This window comes from Salmo salar, chromosome ssa11, assembly GCF_905237065.1.
Source record: "Salmo salar chromosome ssa11, Ssal_v3.1, whole genome shotgun sequence".
Taxonomy (NCBI): domain Eukaryota; kingdom Metazoa; phylum Chordata; class Actinopteri; order Salmoniformes; family Salmonidae; genus Salmo; species Salmo salar.
This window is the reverse complement of record NC_059452.1, coordinates 99,145,759-99,160,790: the sequence shown is the minus strand read 5'-3', so window position 1 is coordinate 99,160,790 and position 15,032 is coordinate 99,145,759. Positions and strand designations below refer to the sequence as shown.

General features: G+C 44.2%; 1 protein-coding gene across 2 annotated transcripts in view; it reads right to left on the bottom strand.

Moving 5' to 3' along the window:
- coro6 (coronin 6) overlaps positions 1-15,032 on the bottom strand; it is a 78,595-nt gene that overhangs the window by 10,721 nt on the left and 52,842 nt on the right. The window contains exons 8-11 of one of the 2 annotated variants that reach the window (XM_045690172.1): positions 14,400-14,545; positions 9,625-9,682; positions 9,116-9,346; positions 2,202-3,071 (exon numbers count right to left, since the gene is read on the bottom strand). In XM_045690172.1, the coding sequence (XP_045546128.1) occupies positions 2,949-3,071; positions 9,116-9,346; positions 9,625-9,682; positions 14,400-14,545 (558 nt within the window). In that variant the 3' untranslated portion in view covers positions 2,202-2,948. Of the gene's footprint in view, positions 1-2,201; positions 3,072-9,115; positions 9,347-9,624; positions 9,683-14,399; positions 14,546-15,032 lie in introns of those variants that run through there. The other variant, XM_045690171.1, reaches the window with a different exon arrangement.

Sequence of the window (15,032 nt, the reverse complement as noted above, 5' to 3'; positions counted from 1 at the left end):
GTATTTCTACGTTCTGTCTAGTTTAGTTTTTCTATGTTTAGGTTTGGGTGTTGGACTCTCAATTGGAGGCAGGTGTTTCTAGTTGCCTCTGATTGAGAGTCCTATATAGAGGTGTGTATTTGGTTTGGGGTTTGGTGGGTAGTTGATTTTGCACTGCTGTATGTGAGTACCTAGCCTGTAAAACTGTCGGTCTGTCGTTCTCTTTTGTTTATTGTTTTTCCGTGTTCACGTTTATTTAATAAATTATCATGATGAACACGCAACCCGCTGCGTATTGGTCCACCTTTTCTGACAGTGATTTTAACATATCGTCAGATGAAGGAGAAGACTGTTACACCAACTTATTGTGGGAAGCTTGTGGAAGGCTACCCGAAACGTTTGACCCAAGTTAAACTATTTAAAGGCAATGCTACCAAATACTAATTGAATGTATGTAAACTTCTGACCCACTGGGAATGCGATGAGAGAAATAAAAGCTGAAATAAATATTTTTTTACTAGGATTAAATGTCAGGAATTGTGAAAAACTGAGGTTAAATGTATTTGGCGAAGGTGTATGTAAACTTCTGACTTCAACTGTAACTGTGGAGAACAAGGAAGGAATGAAGCAACACAGGAGGTAATATGCACGTCACACATTAGGGGAAATATTATGAAAGGCATGCTAATAACATTAGGGGAAATATTATGAAAGGCATGCTAATAACAATAGGGGAAATATTATGAAAGGCATGCTAATAACATTAGGGGAAATATTATGAAAGGCATGCTAATAACAATAGGGGAAATATTATGAAAGGCATGCTAATAACAATAGGGGAAATATTATGAAAGGCATGCTAATAACATTAGGGGAAATATTATGAAAGGCATGCTAATAACAATAGGGGAAATATTATGAAAGGCATGCTAATAACATTAGGGGAAATATTATGAAAGGCATGCTAATAACAATAGGGGAAATATTATGAAAGGCATGCTAATAACAATAGGGGAAATATTATGAAAGGCATGCTAATAACATTAGGGGAAATATTATGAAAGGCATGCTAATAACAATAGGGGAAATATTATGAAAGGCATGCTAATAACATTAGGGGAAATATTATGAAAGGCATGCTAATAACAATAGGGGAAATATTATGAAAGGCATGCTAATAACAATAGGGGAAATATTATGAAAGGCATGCTAATAACAATAGGGGAAATATTATGAAAGGCATGCTAATAACATTAGGGGAAATATTATTAAAGGCATGCTAATAACATTAGGGGAAATATTATGAAAGATTGGCTAATGCATCAGCCTAGTAATTATAAAAATGTAAAATATGCCCTATTATATATTTTTTTAAATATCAAATTGTAGGCTGTGTGTCCTGCACCAGCATCACATCTTCTCTCCCAGCTTCATAGTCTGAACGAGGTGCTTAATAATTCTAGTTCATATAATACAGTATAATACAATACTGTAATACAGCTCCCAGCCAAAAATATTACTGGAGCTTGTTTCATTTATTTACCCAAGAGAGAATAATTGTATGTTTTTCTTTGGTGCCGTAGCCTATAATACTGTATGTATTGGATAACGGCACAATCATTTGGCCTTTTTTGGGATTGGGCTCATAAAATGTCTTTAATGTAGGGAGTGATTTATTCTCAGGATGGAACATTTGTAAAACACAGGGAAAACATGCCATAACAAATAAAATCAGCTCCATGACACAAGAAAAGGAAAAGGTTAGTCCAACCAGTTTAAAAAAAAAAGATTGTTTTAATTGATGTCATCACGTGTCTCATGTATAATCATTTACAGAACACACTAAAGTCTTCTTACATTTGATTTTTTTCACAAATGTGGGTATTTTTTAAAACCTTTTTTCCCCCAAACTTTTTTGCTTTATCGCACTATTTACATTTTGAGAAGGTTGACTGAGATCCACGGATAGTTATTACTGAGGGTTGGTCGGTGATGGATGGATGGGGATGGGGACAGTGTGTGTATGTGTGTAGCCTATGATACTGTTTGTATTGGATAACGACACAATCATTTGGGCTTTTTTGGGCTTGGGCTCATAAAATGTCTTTAATGTAGTGTGTGTGTGTGTGTGTGTGTGTAGTCTATGAGTGTGTGTGTGTGTGTGTGTGTGTGTGTGTGTGTGTGTGTGTGTGTGTGTGTGTGTGTGTGTGTGTGTGTGTGTGTGTGTGTGTGTGTGTGTGTGTGTGTGTGTGTGTGTGTGTGTGTGTGTGTGTGTGCGATCCAATTTCCAGACGCACCTAGAGAGAGAGATCTTTCGGTAAAACCTAACCACAGGAACTCCTTCAACCAGACCTATAGGAATATTTTCAACTGTGAGTTAATACAAACTCACAACTAGGTTTTCAAAATTCCAGTAACTTTCACAAAATGTCAAAGTTTTCCAGAAATCCTACTAACAAGTCACTCTCTCACAACCCGACTCAAACATTATTTTTAACTGACACTCTTTCTCTCTCTAGGTACTGAGCATTGGTTGGGGGGGGGGGTTGTGTGTGTGTTTGTGAGTACACGTGTGTGTGTGTTTGGGGGGTGGGGGTTATATGTGTTTGAAGTTAGGGGTTATTGGGGTTTCTAGAGTGGAATTTACTCAAAGGCAGGTTGCAGAGCTGCGAACTACACGAACGACAATGCGCCTTTTAAAAGACAATTTCACAGTTGTTCACGGAGATCACATTCATGGTATACACCCGCGGATTTCAGCTCAATCGTAAATGACCTTTAAAAGTCAAGTGCAATGTGCTTGTTGCTAACAGCTTTGATTGAATGTTGGCCTGGCTGTGTATGTAAGGCAGTAAGGCTATTGTGTAGGGGTGTGGCGGTGTATGTGGATAGTGGAATTGTGTGTGTGGACTGTTACAGAGTGTTGTCGTGGTGTATGTGTGTGTGTGTGAAGGATGTGTGTGTGTGTATTAGGCTGTGCCGTTGGTGTACTTGGAGAGTTTATTCTCCAAGTCACAGATTCTCTTCTCCTGAGACAGAACTGTTGCCTTGAGATTCTGAACTTCTTCCAACAACCGCTCTACCAACTGAGGCTGGAGAGAGGGAAGGAGGGAGAGGTAGGGAGGGAGGGGTAGGGAGAGAGGGAAGGAGGGAGAGGTAGGGAGGGAGGGGTAGGGAGAGAGGGAAGGAGGGAGAGGTAGGGAGGGAGGGGTAAGGGAGAGAGGGAAGGAGGGAGAGGTAGGGAGGGAGGGGGTAAGGGAGAGAGGGAAGGAGGGAGAGGTAGGGAGGGAGGGGTAGGGAGAGAGGGAAGGAGGGAGGGAGAGGTAGGGAGGGAGGGGTAGGGAGAGAGGGAAGGAGGGAGAGGGAAGGAGGGAGAGGTAGGGAGGGAGGGGTAAGGGAGAGAGGGAAGGAGGGAGAGGTAGGGAGGGAGGGGGTAGGGAGAGAGGGAAGGAGGGAGAGGTAGGGGAGGGAGGGGTAGGGAGAGAGGGAAGGAGGGAGAGGTAGGGAGGGAGGGGTAAGGGAGAGAGGGAAGGAGGGAGATGTAGGGAGGGAGGGGTAAGGGAGAGAGGGAAGGAGGGAGAGGTAGGGAGGGAGGGGAAGGGAGAGAGGGAAGGAGGGAGAGGTAGGGAGGGAGGGGTAAGGGAGAGAGGGAAGGAGGGAGAGGTAGAGAGGGAGGGGTAAGGAGAGAGAGGGAAGGAGGGAGAGGTAGGGAGGGAGGGGTAAGGGAGAGAGGGAAGGAGGGAGAGGTAGGGAGGGAGGGGAAGGGAGAGAGGGAAGGAGGGAGAGGTAGGGAGGGAGGGGTAAGGGAGAGAGGGAAGGAGGGAGAGGTAGAGAGGGAGGGGTAAGGGAGGGAGAGGGAAGGAGGGAGAGGGAAGGAGGGAGAGGTAGGGAGGGGGGGGTAAGGGAGAGAGGGAAGGAGAGGAGAGGGAGGGAGGGGTAAGGGAGAGAGGGAAGCAGGGAGAGGTAGGGAGGGGGGGTAAGGGAGGGAGAGGGAAGGAGGGGTAAGGGAGAGAGGGAAGGAGGGAGAGGTAGAGAGGGAGGGGTAAGGGAGGGAGAGGGAAGGAGGGAGAGGTAGGGAGGGGGGGGTAAGGGAGGGAGAGGGAAGGAGGGAGAGGTAGGGAGGGAGGGGGTAAGGGAGAAAGGGAAGGAGGGAGAGGTAGGGAGGGAGGGGTAAGGGAGAGAGGGAAGGAGGGAGAGGTAGAGAGGGAGGGGGTAAGGGAGGGAGAGGGAAGGAGGGAGAGGTAGGGAGGGAGGGGTAAGGGAGGGAGAGGGAAGGAGGGAGAGGTAGGGAGGGGGGGGTAAGGGAGGGAGAGGGAAGGAGGGAGAGGTAGGGAGGGAGGGGTAAGGGAGAGAGGGAAGGAGGGAGAGGTAGAGAGGGAGGGGTAAGGGAGGGAGAGGGAAGGAGGGAGAGGTAGGGAGGGAGGGGTAAGGGAGGGAGAGGGAAGGAGGGAGAGGTAGGGAGGGGGGGTAAGGGAGGGAGAGGGAAGGAGGGAGAGGTAGGGAGGGAGGGGTAAGGGAGGGAGAGGGAAGGAGGGAGAGGTAGGGAGGGGGGGGTAAGGGAGGGGCAGAGTGGGGAAAGAGGAAGGCAGGAAGGGAAAGAAGGAAGGGGAGAAAAAGGTAGGAGATGGAAAGGTAAGAAAAAAGGAAAAAGATGAAAGATAGGTCAGGGACAGGCAGCTACAGAAAAAAAACTGGAAAACAACAGGAAAACAGGCAGCTACAGGAACACAACAGGAAAACAACAGGCAGGTAGAGGAAAACAACAGGCAGGTAGAGGAAAACAACAGGCAGGTAGAGGAAAACAACAGGCAGGTAGAGGAAAACAACAGGCAGGTAGAGGAAAACAACAGGAAAACAACAGGCAGGTAGAGGAAAACAACAGGAAAACAACAGGCAGGTAGAGGAAAACAACAGGCAGCTACAGGAAAACAACAGGAAAACAACATGCAGCTACAGGAAAACAACAGGAAAACAACAGGCAGGTAGAGGAAAACAACAGGCAGGTAGAGGAAAACAACAGGAAAACAACAGGAAAACAACAGGCAGCTAGAAGAAAACAACAGGAAAACAACAGGCAGCTACAGGAAAACAACAGTAAAACAACAGGCAGCGAGAGGAAAACAACAGGCAGCTAGAGGAAAACAACAGGAAAACAACAGGCAGCTACAGGAAAACAACAGGAAAACAACAGGCAGCTAGAGGAAAACAACAGGAAAACAACAGGCAGCTAGAAGAAAACAACAGGAAAACAACAGGCAGCTAGAAGAAAACAACAGGAAAACAACAGGCAGGTAGAGGAAAACAACAGGCAGCTACAGGAAAACAACAGGAAAACAACAGGCAGGTAGAGGAAAACAACAGGAAAACAACAGGAAAACAACAGGCAGCTACAGGAAAACAACAGGAAAACAACAGGCAGCTACAGGAAAACAACAGGCAGCTACAGGAAAACAACAGGAAAACAACAGGAAAACAACAGGCAGCTACAGGAAAACAACAGGAAAACAACAGGAAAACAACAGGAAAACAACAGGCAGCTACAGGAAAACAACAGGCAGCTACAGGAAAACAACAGGAAAACAACAGGAAAACAACAGGCAGCGAGAGGAAAACAACAGGCAGCTACAGGAAAACAACAGGAAAACAACATGCAGCTACAGGAAAACAACAGGAAAACAACAGGCAGCTGTAGGGAAACAACAGGAAAACAACATGCAGCTACAGGAAAACAACAGGAAAACAACATGCAGCTACAGGAAAACAAGAGTAAAACAACAGGCAGCTACAGGAAAACAACAGGAAAACAACAGGAAGCTATAGGAAAACAACAGGAAACCAACAGGTAGCTACAGGAAAACAACAGGCAGCTACAGGAAAACAACAGGAAACCAACAGGCAGCTATAGGAAAACTACAGGAATACAACAGGCAGCTATAGGAAAACTATAGGAAAACAACAGGCAGCTACAGGAAAACAACAGGAAAACAACAGGCAGCTACAGGAAAACAACAGGAAAACAACATGCAGCTACAGGAAAACAACAGGAAAACAACAGGCAGCTACAGGAAAACAACAGGCAGCTACAGGAAAACAACAGGAAAACAACAGGCAGCTACAGGAAAACAACAGGAAAACAACAGGCAGCTACAGGAAAACAACAGGCAGCTACAGGAAAACAACATGCAGCTACAGGAAAACAACAGGAAAACAACAGGCAGCTACAGGAAAACAACAGGAAAACAACAGGCAGCTACAGGAAAACAACAGGAAAACAACAGGCAGCTAGAGGAAAACAACAGGAAAACAACAGGCAGCTACAGGAAAACAACAGGAAAACAACAGGCAGCTAGAGGAAAACAACAGGCAGCTACAGGAAAACAACAGGAAAACAACAGGCAGCTACAGGAAAACAACAGGAAAACAACATGCAGCTACAGGAAAACAACAGGAAAACAACAGGCAGCTACAGGAAAACAACAGGAAAACAACAGGCAGCTACAGGAAAACAACAGGCAGCTACAGGAAAACAACAGGAAAACAACATGCAGCTACAGGAAAACAACAGGAAAACAACAGGCAGCTACAGGAAAACAACAGGAAAACAACAGGCAGCTACAGGAAAACAACAGGAAAACAACAGGCAGCTACAGGAAAACAACAGGCAGCTACAGGAAAACAACAGGAAAACAACAGGCAGCTATAGGAAAACAACAGGAAACCAACAGGTAGCTACAGGAAAACAACAGGCAGCTACAGGAAAACAACAGGAAACCAACAGGCAGCTATAGGAAAACTACAGGAATACAACAGGCAGCTATAGGAAAACTATAGGAAAACAACAGGCAGCTACAGGAAAACAACAGGAAAACAACATGCAGCTACAGGAAAACAACAGGAAAACAACAGGCAGGTAGAGGAAAACAACAGGCAGGTAGAGGAAAACAACAGGAAAACAACAGGAAAACAACAGGCAGCTAGAAGAAAACAACAGGAAAACAACAGGCAGCTACAGGAAAACAACAGTAAAACAACAGGCAGCGAGAGGAAAACAACAGGCAGCTAGAGGAAAACAACAGGAAAACAACAGGCAGCTACAGGAAAACAACAGGAAAACAACAGGCAGCTAGAGGAAAACAACAGGAAAACAACAGGCAGCTAGAGGAAAACAACAGGAAAACAACAGGCAGCTACAGGAAAACAACAGGAAAACAACAGGCAGCTACAGGAAAACAACAGGCAGCTACAGGAAAACAACAGGAAAACAACAGGCAGCGAGAGGAAAACAACAGGCAGCTACAGGAAAACAACAGGAAAACAACAGGCAGCTACAGGAAAACAACAGGCAGCTACAGGAAAACAACAGGAAAACAACAGGAAAACAACAGGCAGCTACAGGAAAACAACAGGCAGCTACAGGAAAACAACAGGAAAACAACAGGAAAACAACAGGCAGCGAGAGGAAAACAACAGGCAGCTACAGGAAAACAACAGGAAAACAACATGCAGCTACAGGAAAACAACAGGAAAACAACAGGCAGCTGTAGGGAAACAACAGGAAAACAACATGCAGCTACAGGAAAACAACAGGAAAACAACATGCAGCTACAGGAAAACAAGAGTAAAACAACAGGCAGCTACAGGAAAACAACAGGAAAACAACAGGAAAACAACAGGAAGCTATAGGAAAACAACAGGAAACCAACAGGTAGCTACAGGAAAACAACAGGCAGCTACAGGAAAACAACAGGAAACCAACAGGCAGCTATAGGAAAACTACAGGAATACAACAGGCAGCTATAGGAAAACTATAGGAAAACAACAGGCAGCTACAGGAAAACAACAGGAAAACAATAGGCAGCTACAGGAAAACAACAGGAAAACAACATGCAGCTACAGGAAAACAACAGGAAAACAACAGGCAGCTACAGGAAAACAACAGGCAGCTACAGGAAAACAACAGGAAAACAACATGCAGCTACAGGAAAACAACAGGAAAACAACAGGCAGCTACAGGAAAACAACAGGCAGCTACAGGAAAACAACATGCAGCTACAGGAAAACAACAGGAAAACAACATGCAGCTACAGGAAAACAACAGGAAAACAACAGGCAGCTACAGGAAAACAACAGGAAAACAACAGGCAGCTACAGGAAAACAACAGGAAAACAACAGGCAGCTACAGGAAAACAACAGGAAAACAACAGGCAGCTACAGGAAAACAACAGGAAAACAACATGCAGCTACAGGAAAACAACAGGCAGCTACAGGAAAACAACAGGAAAACAACAGGCAGCTACAGGAAAACAACAGGAAAACAACAGGCAGCTACAGGAAAACAACAGGAAAACAACAGGCAGCTACAGGAAAACAACAGGAAAACAACATGCAGCTACAGGAAAACAACAGGAAAACAACAGGCAGCTACAGGAAAACAACAGGAAAACAACAGGAAAACAACAGGCAGCTACAGGAAAACAACAGGAAAACAACAGGCAGGTAGAGGAAAACAACAGGAAAACACGCAGACAGGAAAACAACATGCAGCTACAGGAAAACAACAGGAAAACAACATGCAGCTACAGGAAAACAACAGGAAAACAACAGGCAGCTACAGGAAAACAACAGGAAAACAACATGCAGCTACAGGAAAACAACAGGAAAACAACAGGCAGCTAGAGGAAAACAACAGGAAAACAACAGGCAGGTAGAGGAAAACAACAGGAAAACAACATGCAGCTACAGGAAAACAACAGGAAAACAACATGCAGCTACAGGAAAACAACAGGAAAACAACAGGCAGCTGTAGGGAAACAACAGGCAGGTAGAGGAAAGCAACAGGAAAACAACATGCAGCTACAGGAAAACAACAGGAAAACAACATGCAGCTACAGGAAAACAACAGGAAAATAACAGTAGTCAGAATTTCTAAAGATCAGAATAAGGCCTAATGATAGAGAGCGAGAGAGAGAGAGAGAGAGAGAGAGAGAGAGGAGAAATTAGAGGGAGAGTAGACATTGGAAAATGAGGGTTGATAAAGGGGTGATTATATACATAGTGACTCACAGGCAGGTTGGTGGTTAGGGACAGACAGACAGACAGACAGACAGACAGACAGACAGACAGAGTGTGACTCACAGGCAGGTTGGCTGAGCCGTCGCAGGAGGACATGCTGCGTCTGGTGGTGGGTCTGGAGTCCAGAACGTTCTTCTTGGCCACTTTGAGCTCGCGGCTCTTAGGGGGAACGTAGCCATCTCTCAAGGACTGGAGGATGGGGTCCTCGTCTCGCCCCTCCAGCCACTCCTCTGGCTCCAGAGCCGGGTCTGAACCCGCCGTGTCTGGGTACAGGTCATCCTGAAACAGGTCTGACTGGAGGGAGGAGGAGAGGGTGGAGGGGGAGAGAGAGGGAAGGTAAGGATGGAGGGGGGAGAGAGAGAGGGAGAGCAAGGGAGGAGAGAGGGAAGGGAGAGATGGAGGATGGGGAGAGAGAGGGAGGAGGGGGGAGAGAGAGGGGGGTAGGGTTAGGAAGGGGAGAGAGAGAGAGTGATGTGGAGGAGAGGGGGAAGAGAGGAAGGAAAGTTTTAACAAGCTGTAAATATAGGGAGGGAGAGAGGGAGAGGAGGAGAGGGAACGAGATAGAGGCTTACCTTTCTAGGTACTGTCATGGCGATGGGCTCACACTTCTTGTCATGAAGCTTATATAACCTGGAGATCAGGGTTGGAGTCAGAGAACAGCCACAACAAAAACATTACCCTGCTCAGCTAAGCCTACGCATTTTTGTATTTGTATATATAATGGATCTCCATTCGTTCTTGCCAAGGCAGCAGCTACTCTTCCTGGGGTCCAGCAAAATTAAGGCAGTTATACAATTAAAAAAACAAATTGTACAGTATATGAGAATATATCACTATGTTGCCAAAAAAGTTCAAGACTGTTATTTGTTCCCTTCAATAAAATGCATTCAAAACTACTTTCTGCACATTTCTGCTACTTTCTTAGGCTATACAAGTGCTATCTCTTGCTAAAAAATGTATGTTTACACCTATGCAGTACCAATAATAATAATAAACTTCTACTTCAGTAAAGAAAACAATTCTGACAGGTGTGTTGTAATAAAAACGAGTGGTGTCCACTGATTAAATGCAGTCTTTCTGCATTGTAAAGAGGGAAAACCCAGATATACACAAATTTTGTGATGAATGACAGGTTGTTTCTTCATGCAAAATAGATTTGGGGTTTAAAGTTCAATTAAGCTGCTTTATTTTAGGGGTTTAGTGAAGGCGGGTAATTTTTTACCCTTAGGACAAGGGGACTATACAGAATGTTAAGACTACACAAGAGTTAAAATCTCATTTTTACTGCTTGCATCAGTTCCTTGATGTGGAATAGTTCCATGTAATTATGGCTCTATGTAGCACGGTGCGCCTCCCATAGTCTGTTCTAGACTTGGGGACTGTGAAGAGACCTCTGGTGGCATGTCTTGTGGGGTATGCATGTGTGTCTGAGATGTGCACCAGTAGTTCAAACAGACAGCTCGGTGCATTCAGCAAGTCAATACTTCTTACAAAAACAAGTAGTGATGAAGTCACTCTCCTCCACTTTGAGCCAGGAGAGATTGACATGCATATTACTAATGTTAGCTCTCTGTGTACATCCAAGGGCCAGCCGTGCTGCTCTGTTCTGAGCCAATTGCAATTTTCCTAAGTCCCTTTTTGTGTGACCACATGAATGAACAGTAGTCCAGGTACAACAAAACTAGTGCATGTAGGACCTGCCTTGTTGATAGTGTTGTTAAGAATGCAGAGCAGCACTTAATTATAGACAGGCTTCTCCCAATCTTACCTACTGTCGTATCAATATGTTTTGACCATGACAGTTTACAATCCAGGGTTACTCCAGGCAGTTTAGTCATCTCAACTTGCTCAATTTCCACATTATTTATTACAAGATTTAGTTGAGGTTTAGGGTTTAGTGAATGATTTGTCCCAAATACAATGCTTTTAGTTTTAGACATTTTTAGGACTTATTCCTTGCCACCCACTCTGAAACTAACTGCAGCTCTTTGTTAAAACCTCTACAGGATCGGTGGGTCCCCCGTGGGACGGTTGAGCTAACGTAGGCTAATGCGATTAGCATGAGGTTGTAAGTAACAAGAAAGTTTCCCAGGACATAGACATATCTGAAATTGACAGAAAGCTTAAATTCTTGTTCATCCAACTGCACTGTCCAATTTACAGTAGCTATTACAGTGAAAGAATACCATGCTATTGTTTGAGGAGAGTGCACAGTTATGAACTTGAAAATGTATTAATTAACCAATTAGGCACATTTGGGAAGTCTTGATACAATATATTTTACAGAAATGCACTGGTTCATTGGATCAGTCTAAAACTTTGCCCATACACTGCTGCCATCTAGTGGCCAAAATCTAAATTGTGCCTGGGCTGGAATAATACATTATGGCTTTTCGCTTGCATTTCAAAACGCATGTTTTTTTCTTTGTATTATCTTTTACCAGATCTAATGTGTTATATTCTCCTACATTCATTTCACATTTCCACAAACTTCAGTGTTTCCTTTCAAATGGTATTAAGAATATGCGTATCCTTGCTTCAGGTCCTGAGCTACAAGCAGTTAGATTTGGATATCTAATTTTAGGCGAAAATTGAAAAAGCGGGTTCGATCCTTAAGAGGTTTTAAGTCTTGCAGTCATTTCAGTCTGTATAGTAGCTGACGTGTATAGTGTTGAGTCATCCACATACATAGACACATTTGCTTTACTCAAAGCTGTGTTCAGTTAGACAAGTAACTCTTTATCCACAGTATAACAGGGGGTGTAAAGCCATAACACATATGTTTTTCCAGCAGCAGACTATGATGGATAATGTCAAAAGCTGCACTGAAGTCTAACGAAACAGCCCCCACAATCTTTTTTTATCATCAGTATCTCTCAGCCAGTCATCAGTCATTTGTGTAAGTGCTGTGCTTGTTGAATGTCCTTCCCTTTAAGCATGCTGAAAGTCTGTAAAATAGCATTGTATCTGGTCAAACACAATTTTTTCCAAAAGTTTACTAAGGGTTGGTAACAGGCTGATTGGTGGGCTATTTGAGCCAGTAAAGGGGGCTTTACTATTCTTGGGTAGTGGAATGACTTTTTCTTCCCTCCAGGCCTGAGGGCACATACTTTCTTGTAGGCTTAGATTGAAGATGTGGCAAATAGGAGAGGCAATATCGTCCTCTATTATCCTCAGTAGTTTTCCATCCAAGTTGTCAGACCCCGGTGGCTTGTCATTGTTGGTATACAACAAAACATTTTCACCTCTTCCACACTCACTTTACAGAATTTAAAATTACAATGCTCGTCTTTCATAATTTGGTCAGATATACTTGGATGTGTAGTGTCAGCGTTTGTTGCTGGCATTTCATGCCTAAGTTTGCTAATCTTGCCAATGAAAAAATATCAATATCAGTTGGTTTTGTGATGAATGAGCCATCTGATTAAATGAATGATGGAGCTGAGTTTGACTTTTTCCCCAAAATGTCATTGAAGGTGCTCCAAAGCTTTTTACTATCATTCTTTGTCATTTATTTTTGTTTCATAGTGTAGTTTCTTCTTTTTACTCAGCCACATCATTTCTGAACACATTTGCCAATCAGTTGTGCAGCAAGACTTATTTGCCATTCCTTTTGCCTCATCCCTCTCAAACATACAATTATTCAATTCCTCATCAATCCACTGGGATTTTTACCTTTATTTATCTAGGCAAGTCAGTTAAGAACAAATTCTTATTTTCAATGTCGGCCTTGTTCAGGGGCAGAACAACAGATTTTTACCTTGTCAGCTCGGGGATTCGAACTTGCAACCTTTCGGTTACTAGTCCAACGCTCTAACCACTAGGCTACCTGCTGGTTACTAGTCCAATGCTCTAACCACTAGGCTACCTGCCGCCCCAATGGGTGCATGCTTATTAGTAACTCGAATAAGCAATTTCATAAATGTATCAAGTGCAGCGTCTGTTTGCTCCTCATTACACACCACAGACCAACAAATATTCTTTACATAAACAACATAGTTTTCACTACAAAACTTCTTGTATGACCTCTTATACACTATATTAGGCCCAGTCTGTGGAACTTTGGTTTTCCTAGATGTGGCTACTATATTGTGATCACTACATCCGATGGATCTGGATACTTCTTGCAAGCTAATTTCTGTAGCATTAGTAAAGATGTGATCAGTACATGTTGATGATTTAATTCCTGTGCTGTTTGTAACTACCCTGGTAGGTTGACTGATAACCTGAACCAGGTTGCAGGCACTGGTTACAGTTTGAAGCTTTTTCTTGAGTGGGCAGCCAGTCAATATTTAAATCACCCAGAAAATATACCTCTCTGTTGATATCACATACATTATCAAGCATTTCACACATTATCCAGATACTGACTTGGTGGTCGAAAGCAGTTTCCCATGAGATCCTCTTTAAGCTTTACAGGAATGTAGTTCTGAATATAAACAGTAACACCTCCACCATTGGCATTTCTGTCTTTTCTGTAAATGTTATAACCTTGTATTGCTACCACTGTATCATCAAAGGTATTATCTAAGTGAGGCTCCGAGATAGAATATGAATGTCACCTAGCAAATGATTGATTTCATGAACCTTGTTTCTTCAGCTACATATGTTAACGTGGGCTATTTTGAGCACTTTTCTTCTGCGTTGCTTGATTGTTTTCATTGCTTTACTGGGAAGCTTATCAGAAGTAGATATTCTCATGATATTTATGTTAGTGCAGGGTGAGCTGCACACAGTGGACTTCCTACTAGGGCACACCACCTCAGTGCTAACAGTATAACTCTGGTTCATAGGCATATGATTACTGTATACATTTACATTACATTTACATTTTAGTCATTTAGCAGACGCTCTTATCCAGAGCGACTTACAGTAGTGAATGCATACATTTCATTTCATAAATTTCATACAATCCTGGCGTTGCAAACACCATGCTCTACCAACTGAGCCACAGGGAAGGCTATATATACAATAGCTGTAGGATCAGCAGAAGCATTCAGGGCAGTAAGAGGGACATGAATTAGGTTACTTACATTGTGTCTACCAGCGCCTCTGTGATAATGTACATTTGCTGAAGAATTATGACAACTCAGCGACACAATGGTAGGGATTAGCTGAGCTGGGTCATTGATAAGTCATTGTCTCAACACAGCCTTATAATGCTGTGAAAGGATCCAGGAACCCAAATGATTTGGGTGGATCCCATCTTCCTTATAAAACTTGTTTTGTTTCCAAAAGGTATCAAAATTGCATTGCATATACCTGTGCGTAATGTCCATCCCTGATTGGGAGTGTGTGTGCGTGCGTCCGTGTGTGTCTGTGCGTGTGTGTCTGTGCAGTTTCCTACCTGGCGATCTCACACTTGCTGACATCCACCCCTCTCTTAGGCATGAAGCCCATCCCCCTCTGAGGCTCCTTGCTGCTGAAGGTACTGAGGTAGTGGACATAGGGAGGCTCCTCTGTTATCTCAAAGTACCGGATACTACTGTCCCCCTGGAGAGGAGGGGAGGAGTGAGTAGACGAGAGGGGAGGAGAGGCAAGAGGAGGAAAGGAGAGGGGAGAAGAAGGGAGGGGAGAGGAGGAAAGGAGAGGGGGAGAGGAGGAAAAGAGAGGGGGGAGAAGGGAGGGGAGAGGAGGAAAGGAGAGGGGGAGAGGAAGAAAAGAGAGGGGGGAGAGAGGGGAGGAGAGGGGGAGAGGAGGAAAAGAGAGGGGGGGAGGAGGAAAAGAGAGGGGGGGAGAAGGGAGAAGGGAGGGTAGAGGAGGAAAGGAGAGGGGGAGAGGAGGAAAAGAGAGGGGGGGAGAAGGGAGGGGAGAGGAGGAAAGGAGAGGGGGAGAGGAGGAAAAGAGAGGGGGGAGAGAGGGGAGGAGGGGAGGAGAGGGGGAGAGGAGGAAAAGAGAGGGGGGAGGAGGAAAAGAGAGGGGGGGAGAAGGGAGAAGGGAGGGGAGAGGAGGAAAGAAGAGGGGGAGAGGAGGAAAAGAG